Source organism: Branchiostoma floridae, chromosome 3, assembly GCF_000003815.2.
Source record: "Branchiostoma floridae strain S238N-H82 chromosome 3, Bfl_VNyyK, whole genome shotgun sequence".
Lineage (NCBI taxonomy): Eukaryota > Metazoa > Chordata > Leptocardii > Amphioxiformes > Branchiostomatidae > Branchiostoma > Branchiostoma floridae.
Window position 1 is genome coordinate 20,272,477 of NC_049981.1, and position 9,895 is coordinate 20,282,371.

The 9,895-nt window shown below is 40.2% G+C and overlaps 1 protein-coding gene across 2 annotated transcripts; it reads right to left on the minus strand.

Annotated features, from left to right (window-relative positions):
* Positions 1-1,103: 1,103 nt before the first annotated feature.
* Positions 1,104-9,717, minus strand: LOC118411604 (voltage-dependent anion-selective channel protein 2-like). Of its 2 annotated transcripts, none has more exons than XM_035814063.1 (10): positions 9,603-9,717; positions 7,466-7,547; positions 5,867-5,916; positions 4,895-5,047; positions 4,676-4,728; positions 4,092-4,202; positions 3,673-3,789; positions 2,383-2,533; positions 1,881-1,938; positions 1,104-1,735 (listed from the first exon to the last, which is right to left on the minus strand). In XM_035814063.1, the coding sequence occupies exons 2-10, from the start codon at positions 7,533-7,535 to the stop codon at positions 1,644-1,646; spliced, it is 855 nt and encodes a 284-aa protein (XP_035669956.1). In that variant the 5' UTR covers positions 7,536-7,547; positions 9,603-9,717; the 3' UTR covers positions 1,104-1,643. The 2 variants fall into 2 exon arrangements, with proteins under 2 accessions (XP_035669956.1, XP_035669957.1); XM_035814064.1 differs by having other exon boundaries at positions 7,466-7,544; positions 9,603-9,703.
* Positions 9,718-9,895: the final 178 nt, after the last annotated feature.

Consider the following 9,895-nt stretch of genomic DNA (forward strand, 5'->3'; position numbering starts at 1 on the left):
GAAAAAAAAAAAAAACAGTCTTATATTGACCACCAATGGCTTTCATCAATCCAAATCCATGATAAAAATACTGGCACCTCAGTGTAGTCTGCTATTTCTGTCAAAGACATTCTGTACGGACCATTTCACCAAGGACTGAAGGAGGTTATATTCCTTGATTTCACGAAGATATAACCCCAAACCTGCAACCATCCTATGTCTTTACGGTCCTTTACAAATCCACACAAATTTTGGGCATTCTTGGGAGTCATGAATGTGTCAGCTATTGACATGGAATTAGATGTTGTACTTTGTGAATCCTCTGTTGTCGTCTGAACCCATTGGTGGAGGTGTGCTCTCTTGGTTTAGTCTGTCATGAGGCATTCTGCTTCAAAGTTCAATGTACTGTAATCTCATCGTTTATGCACAGACCCCTCATGTTACAAAAACTAGCTTCATTAATTGTAGTTGCTTACTGGGAATCATGGCAAATTTAGACTATCAAAAAGCATTCAGCTTTGTAGTACATGTACAGGTAGTTGCTTACAGGGGTATGCTCTCTGGGTTTCTTCTATCAAGACATTCTGTCTCTTCACCTATACTGCCTCATCAAGGTCATCAAGATCAATCCCACCACAACTGGGATGCAACAGTTGTTCACCCAGTATATCTCCACTCTGAAGGTAGAACCTACATTTTGTCTCCAGGGTTTCAATTCATTGTATTTTCTTGCATATACGTTATGTAAATTCCTCTGCACTGACATTGCCAGAGAGTGACCATAGTACTCCGTATGCATTATTTGATTACGGTTACTAGTCTCTACCAGATTAACTAAGTTGTCTACCATAGAAAGAATAATTTGCCAGGGTTTTCCTACCAGAGGGTTTGGCCGGAATTCTAACCTTAGCGTGGAATGACTCCCCTAGCCATTTTCCAGATTTTTTTGTGCCAAATTCTATTATCCCTGTGCCACTGCAGGAAGGCCTGGTGGTGGAGGCTAATCAGTAGCCATACAGTGCTGTCAGGGTCCCTGACTCAGGACTGGTCATGGACGAACTATGTACTTCTGGTGTTAAACTCACTCAATTCTCAGTCATACAACAACCACACAGTACAACCTGTTATAGCTACACAGATGATGCTACAATTTATTCATCCACAAATTTCCAAATTAGTCTACAACATTTTGGAGAGGAGGCTACCGTCTACGTTTTACCCTTGGGCAGTACAGTACAACAAGTCGGTCACAAGAAGCAGTTTTTGTTGTGAAGTCTTAAATACTGCAAACAACTTAAATAGAAATAGGATTCTTTATCCACAACAGTTTCCTTTTGGTAAAACAGCATTATGTGTATATTTCCGTCACACCATAAAACAAGTCCAAAGTTTTCATATTATTGAATACTATCTCTTTAATTGTTTCATTTCAAAGGAACACAATTGTACATAGAGAGGGTACAGGGAGGGGTATATCCCCATTCTGCTAATTCTTTTCTCTATCCTGCCACGATATCCACGCCTTTTCTGCCTACACTACATTGTCAGATGATACTGGTTCAGATCCCAGGGTAGCTCCCGTGAGGAGGAAACGCTGAAGAGACAAGAGGAGAGGTTTGAGGTGGTGCTGAGTGTGCAGCAGGCAGGTGCAAGGATGCGGGGCCTCAAGCCTCCAGATCCAAGCCGAGACCCAGCTTGTGGCCTCCTTGGTTGAAGTTCTTGCCATCTAACAGTGTGGACAGGGTCACCTTCACACCTGTGGATAGAACAAAACAGTCAGTTACTGTTCAGTTATTGTCAATAACAATCTTTCTCAAAGACACATGTTTAAATGCTTCATCTCAACACTCTGCTTCTTTTACACTACTTTACATCTACCCAGACAATGCAAGGATCCATACCTGGCCTGACTTCTTGCGTGTACCCAAGACCAATTTGGCTGGAGTTGTTCACCTTTGCCTGTAAAAGAAAGAAGGTGGAGAAATTCAATGACATTTGTCCATACAGGATAACATAGCTATTGTGATCACAAAAATGCTCTATGGTTTAGTTATAGCATCTCCCAATGAATATTGAGACATCTAGCACAATTGATTGTAGCTTTGAGAAAAAAAACAGAATTTCCCTTTCATCCAACATAATGGGAAATCATAACTACCAGCTTTCTTTTCCTCTTTTCCCACTAAGGCTAATGTCCCATTTCAAAACCAGGCCCGGGCGAGCTGTTTGTGGAAACAAAAAATGTATACGGAAAAATATACACAAATAAGTATGTCCAGTGCAGTCTGGTGTCTTTTATATCATACTAATCATGCCTGAAAGCTGCCTGGTAGGGCTCCGGCGTAGAAGTGTGACATAGGCCTAACAGAAGGTGAAACACAGATGTCTTTAAAGTGAGCTCACCCGGAATGAAGACTTGCTATCAATGGTGTACTTGGCAGCCAGGCCGAAGCGTGTGTTGTTGCTGCCGGCCGTCCAAGCCAGGTTGACACCAGTCTCCAGGTTGTTGTTCACCTTCTGGTAGATGGAGCCACCAAACTCAGTGCCATCATTACTGCATGAAAGAAGACAAGAACTCCCTCAGGTCTAATGGTTTTCTTATCTTAGTTCTATTAAAGAACAAACAGGATAGACAGGAAAAAGGTACTACAAACATATCAGGTGACAAAGAAAGAAAGAGCATAGTTAGCTGATTGGGGTGAATCAGAACTTCAGTTGATAAAGACAATGAAGACAGAGGACAAGGAGAAACTCAATGGATTAAGGGGGAGAAATTAGTTACTTGTGGACACGAGAAAAAAACAACACCGAATCAACTGTTAATTATGCAACACCACAACGGTTGGAGGTTTCCTAAAAAATGGAAAAAAAAACCTAGAAAACTGAAGTACTAAAATTTTGCCCACAAGAAAGAAATCAATGTCACCAAGTCATTTGTAAGAACCCAACAGTTTCCTACGACCTTTCTTCACCAATCACCATGGCATACACACCACTATTTCAGTGAGCAGCTTTGGACTTATTTCTTGAAAAGACAGCTTTTCTCTCTACAAAACAGCATGTACCAACACTTGTATGGCATGTTAGCACGGGTTAATACGAAATGGTGAGTAGATGTGGAAACCACCACGTGACTCCTTTTTGGTAAGACAGCAACAAAAAGGTAGCAAAAAGATCTGCTCAAAAGATAAGAGTAGCACTTGAAAATGGCTTCTCCTGTGTTCAAGCCACTTGAACTCTACACCGTGTGTTTTTGCTGTCATAGACGTTTGTAAGTGATGAATGATGAAGGTGTTTGTTTGAACCGACAAGTATGCTATCTCAGAAACTTAGCACTCTGACCTCAGGTTCATAGCCTTTGCCAAGATATGTACCGACTGATACGACCTGGAAGGCACAGCACAGCTTACAACATGAGAAAGGGAAAACAATTACACACATAACGGAAAATAGAAGCATGCGGTAGTCAAGTCGAGCCAACAACAGAAAGGGACGAAACGGAGACATATACATAGAATAGGTAAAATGGAGCTTTAGTTGAAGTAATTCACAGACATCAATGTCTGGGGATAGGTGATAGGGATAGGGAAGATTATCATATCATCAGATCATCTATCAAAAGGTGCGACTGAGTACAAGTCTTTGCACTACTTTGTCAAAACAGGGCCGGAAGGCCAAGAGAGACATCCTTACACGTTGGTGTGAAGCTGGAAGTCACCAGTCTTGTAGCCTAGAGCAAAGTTGCTCCTCGTCAGCTTGGACTTGGCTGTGTCGAACGACATCTGGTAGCCAGCCAACCACCCTTCATATCTGTCAGGCATAAGAAAACAACATTCATGAGAAAAGAGTCAGTGACATACACTGTAGTAGGTTTTTTTCTTCTGTTACATTTGGAGCCATCATGTAACTAGGTTAACATGGCCTTAGGGCTTCCATCTTTCTTTGCTGACTACTACCTGGTCTTTTTCTTTTTCATTTAATGAGAAAGTCTTGGTATTTAACCTTAGTGACATAGACACAACTAATTTTCCAAAGGTTGAAATTTTAACTTAGATCCCCCCATTGTGTTGCTTCCCCTGAACACTGGTACTAGTGATGTGGGCTAGACATACCCCAGGACAGCAGCTCCGTGGATGGTGGGCCCAGCAAAGTCCAGATCAACATCAGCACCAACATTTAGGTAGTCCATCTTGTACGCAGTCTTGATCTGACCACTCTTCTTCCTGTTATTTGTATGAACATGAACAATAAGCACTCAAGATTACTGCAAAGGGCTCGAAATGCATATTTGGGAATAGATAAACTGATGCACCTATCTAAACTTTGGTACACAACACGCTACAGAGTGTTGACAAAATGCCTTTCTTTAGAGCTTGAATTTAAAACTTCAAACAAGTAACAACTACAGCTTTATTGTTTTTTCTAACACTTAGACAACACACCCTTTGTTTAACAGCTATGTGTAGAATGTACCCTAATCAGGTTGGATATAAACATGTTGTCTGAAATGGGTCATGCTGTAGCCAGATGTTCGGGCTTGTGACATCTAATTCTAGACACAGACGTACTGTAAATTGGACAAATAAGCAATCTAAGGATTATCTTGCTGTTTGGTGGACTGTTAGCTGTTTTTAAGACTACAATGCCTGCACCCCCCCCCATTTCTCCATTTTTAAAATATCAACACTGCACTTACCCTGTGCTTGGTGAAAACTTAGTGTCAAAGGTCAAGCTAAGCCCCTTGGCAATCTAAGGAGGAAAAGGAGGTATGGTAAGAAACAAACACATGCAAATGACCTATTGACAGGAAATTGAATCTTAATTCTGCACCATAACAATCTGTAATGAAAAGTGTTCTTAATTTGACTTTTTGGGCAGTACAGCACGACTTTCATACGGGTACTTAGTTCCTCACCTGGTCTTCAATCTTGATCTCGGAGGCGAGAGTGTTGTCAGTGTTCCACTTCTCCGTGAAGGTGAGGCCGTAGTCCTTCCATTTGTATTTTGTTTCCAACTCTCCTCCAACCTTCCCCGTCTCATTGTTTGAAGTGCCGGATGTGCTAAATTCCTTCACAATGGAAACAAGAAAAAAAGAGAGGACATTTGGTTTGGTAAAACGAAAATGATCCTGTTTTTGATCTTGATGTTCAGTAATCTACTTCTAGCAGCATACCAGACAGAGGAAAATATATTTTCATGCACACACTACACCAGGAGGAATAGGCAAACACAATGTCTTACTGCTGTGATAGAAAAGAAAACACTGCAAATTCACAGCACATCAGATGGGACTTCTTTAACAATTCATCTTTACTTCCCTTTTATTATCCTTCTGTGTTCTGCTAGCTATTGTTTTAAATAAGTTGACGAAAGCTGCTGGCATGATTGTATAAGCTGCAGCTAGTGTAATTTCTGAAGGACCCTGCATAACAGAAGCATAGCAGGAAGCAATTCATGCAATCAATCACAGGTATATAGCTCTCAGATTGCACACAAATTTGTCAATGCCATGAATCAGTATGTGGGTGACACGAGACAAGGGCATGAAGGGTATGCTAAATACAGAATGACAGTTATGTTGGGTAGGTATGACTAGGGAATGCAACATTACCTGGACACCCTCAAAGCAAGGAAAGCAGGTGAGAATGCACCAATGCATTAGTTGGATTATTCACAATGGGACTATACAAAATATCAAGTATTTATGGATGTTGCAGTTAATTATTGACAGCAACAGGGCAATACATCAAAACATAAATTAGCATCTTTACTATCAAAGCAATAATCTTACATGAGCTGCCACTATATGTGTATTCCTGTCGCGTATACCCGTGTTGGTTTTAGACCACACCATTAAAACTGTTTTGTGGCTTTAGTCAGTACTTACCACCCCACTACTTGTCGTGGTCTTGCAGTCAAGCTTCACAAAGCCAAATCCTGAAAATAGAGCAACTCATTAGTACGAGTCATATGGACATAGTGAAGAAAAAAATTCTCCATCTTTTCCATTTCAATATCTTTACACTGCTGATCACTAAGCAGGCAATGATTGACAGAACAAGACCATGTACAAGTCTGCTGCCTTTAACAACCATGGTAACCGGTAACATTAAAGTTTGACATTAATGATTGGCATGGGATAAATTTTTAATAATTCTAGATATCTATTACTGTTTCAACTGATGTGGTTTGACACTAGAAGGATGAATAGTTTGCTGGGCCTTGGTGTTTAAATAATTGACAAAAAAGTTGTGTAAATTACAATCAGCTTAGTATCTAATTAGAATTTCTCAATATTTTTTTCCTGATGCACTGCTGCAGAATATGTATAAAAATCAGATGAATAATTACAAATCAAATCATTAAATAATGAAGTTCTTTGCACGGAAGAGCTATTGTACAACATATTGACTGGTGAACAAAAGCACTTTTCTGGCAGAAAAAGGCATGATGCAGGGTTCTAGCTAGTGCATTTTAGCGTAGTGGGCCACTACGCTAAAATTTGTGACCACTACGCTAAAGTAAGGGCCACTACCCTAATTTTTAACTAGTGTACTGCGGTGCTTTGCTGTCATTTGCTTGTTCAACAATGACTAATAGATGTCTGAACAATGAAAAATGATGATATGCCACTCAAAACTGACCCCAAAATCCTAACTTTTAACTCTACATCTTCAAATCTCACTGTGGAAGGACCGAGACCCCCCCTTCCACACCAATCTCCTGATTAGTCGCTTTGCTACCATGCCATTCCCACTACGCTAAAATGAAATTCTGGCTAGAACCCTGTGATGCATAACAGGTAAAATCAATATCCGAGCATCAGGAAGTGACATATTCTTTGGTCACATGACTGACCTAAGTAGGTCAGTTGAAGGGAGTGAGGCATGTCACAGCCACAGTTTACCCCCCATAAGGGGCCCACCCCTGGAATGGAATGTATTATGGAAGCTGTAGAAATTCATCACCCCGTGCCATTCTGGATGACATTAATTATATATGGAAATTTTATCATCAGTGGGATGGTCAGGTTAGGGCACATTTGCTTCTAAATTTTGGCAAAAACATCAAAATCTTCATGATCTTCTTTGGGCAGTACAATCTGACTAATATTCTTCAGACCAAACCATAACAGAGGCCTGGTTGGAGCATTTGTAGGAACCAGTGCTGACCTTCAAATGGTCAATCCTGTCCATTTCATTATGTTCGCCAAGATTTTCCCCCAGGAGAGATGGGAACTACCATGATTTAATTCTACTCTCTTCTGCCATCAGTAATTTGTTAGAATTGTCTACTGGCAATGGTTTCATGTAGGACTTAATATACAATGCCACCAGAATCTATGCTTTACCTCATCATTGTACTGGGTATGTTGAGTCTTTGGTGACAGATGCTACCCACATAAAAATACAATGGATGGGTATGAATAATTCATGACTAGGACAGGTGAAGATGTGGGAAAAAAAAAAAAAAAAAGAGGTCTTACCATATCCCTTGCCAAACGTGTCCCTGGCAGACTTGCCCAGGTCTCCATAGGATGGCGGTGTGGCGGACATTGTGACTGACTGCTGTAAACAGGTTAGAAAAGGAAATATCAAACCAATGCCTTAAGCTTCAGGATGATTAAATGTACAACAAACATGCACTTATGGTTTGGATAGGGCTGTGTCCAGGACGCTTCCCTCCATCCTGGGACAGATATATACTTTTGGGTACGGACAACACTTTTGCCCCTTTCATCCAAAAAATCTGAACTGCATAACACCAAATATATATTCCAAGGCTTAAAATGGTGGATTCAATGACAAAAACTAACAAAATAGGGTCTTGAACAAAGTGTTGAACAGAAGGAAGTCTGAATCGGGAAACTGCCCTGGTTTGGAGACTGTGGAAATACATATGCGGATATACCACATAAACCATGATGACATACTCATTACTGATTGCAGTAGGACAACCAGTGACTCATTTACCCAAAATATAGCTGAAGACAATTTCCACTACATGGAGTATCATATCAAACAAAACTGCTTTCTATGTCTTTCATCACCGTGGATTAACCATCAAGGCTGGAGAATAAACATGAACATATGCATAAGCAAGATTTACTGAATATCTTGACATCAGTTGAATTTGACAGCTGGAAGGACAACATTCAGGACGGGCTTAGATTACCAAAAAAAAAAGACAGTTTATTAATAATGCAATATCTGTGCTCTTGGGAACACCACAATGATCACTGATCTCAGTCATGACAGGTGGCTATCAATCAAAATAAAATAGGAACACAAGACTTAATAATCTTATTCAATCACGAATTGACAAGTAACAACTGTAAGCTAAGATAATAGATAATCCAAGATTAGGTCGTCTTGATTAAATGAAATTTAAAGGGAAAACTGCATTTTGACAATAGCTACTGAGCTAGTCACTGTTGTTTGAACAGCTAGTGACAACTCTCTCCTTGCCATTCATTTTGTACTCTATGGAACTGTCTTCAATCTATGGATAAGTTGCTTATCAACAAGTTAAGGTCATTACAGTGTGGTCATATCAGCTGCTTTTAAAGGTCAGTAAAGTGATGTAAAAGTTGAATCGACACCACTGGTGCTTTGAGTGTGGTCATATCAGCTGCTTTTAAAGGTCAGTAAAGTGGTGTAAAAGTTGAATCGACACCACTGGTGCTTGATTGTGGTTGGATCATTGTGGTTATATCTGCTGATTTATCTGACCAACACTACAATCTCAAGCATGATCCGCCAAACCAGACTGCAGGACAAAGGAACCCTTTGGAAAAGCATGCAGACTGGCCATAGTGACACCACCACTTGTGATAGATGTGCAATATGATACCTATAGGTCAAACTGAAGTGTTATAATCATGTGCAAAATTTCAATAAAAACAGCCTTTTCTTCACCGCTGCTGCTGTAAACTGTATTCCAAATGAAACACATCAGCTTTACATGCATTGCAACGTCAGATTCATTCACATATAAGTACAAAACACGTGCTAAAGGGGCACACCCACAACATGCCCCCCACCCCAGCTTGTGGCAGGTCAAATCACAAGGTCACGCGAAAACAGGACGGAATTCAAAGGAAACCGAACTGTTCATCTTAAAACACGTCAGCTATTGGTACTTATAATCTTTGGTTGCTGCTACACAAAGGACATATCCGTGTACTGTAGACCTATTCAATATTTTTATAAAATCTGATGCGATTAACAGATGAGATTTTGCGAACTGGAAAGAGCCGGTTCCGCCCGACACACTGTCTAATTTCAACCGATAAAGCACCACACTTATAAAATAATAACGCTTCCTGATATTTCCCTGTGCTAATCTAAAACTTTCTGCCCTCCGACGAAGGCTTAAGTATCCTGACTGATACTTCTCGTGTGGAGACAACGTGAAAACACAGTGCTGTTCCGTTCGCACGTTGACATTTTGCAGACGACGCCATCTTTGAAAAGGTTCACCTTGGGCGTGCAACCTTCTATTTTAGTGAGCTTCACATTGTCACTTTTCTGTGATGCAACTAAAATCAAAACAATATCGCGTGACTTAACTACGTCGAATTTCTACTGCTGACATAATCATAGTCGAAAACGCGAACTTACCGACTACCAAAGTGCTCCGTACGCAGTGAAACTATCTTCCGTCTTTCGCAGACCGGCCTGTGACTGCTGGGGTTTCCAGAGTTGATCTCCACGGTTTGTGACGTCATCTAAAAATCTTAATAGGTCGATTATTACTAATTTTTATTTTTCCAGATAAAAAACTATGTATTCTAGTTTTATATATAATATTGTAAATTCTACAGCTATTGTTTTTACTGAAATTATCATTTTTCTCTAGAAGTGATAGCTTTTACGGAGATTACCGGAATTTCCCGAGCTTTACCGAGATATAG

Bases quoted from the DNA above. Each gene is read 5' to 3' on its own strand.
- LOC118411604 (XM_035814063.1), bottom strand. From the start codon at position 7,535: ATGTCCGCCACACCGCCATCCTATGGAGACCTGGGCAAGTCTGCCAGG. The intron at 5,917-7,465 runs GTAAGACCTCTT...CTCTATTTTCAG, and splicing joins CACGTTTGGCAAGGGATATG to GATTTGGCTTTGTGAAGCTT. The intron at 4,729-4,894 runs GTGAGGAACTAA...TTTCCTCCTTAG, and splicing joins AGATCAAGATTGAAGACCAG to ATTGCCAAGGGGCTTAGCTT.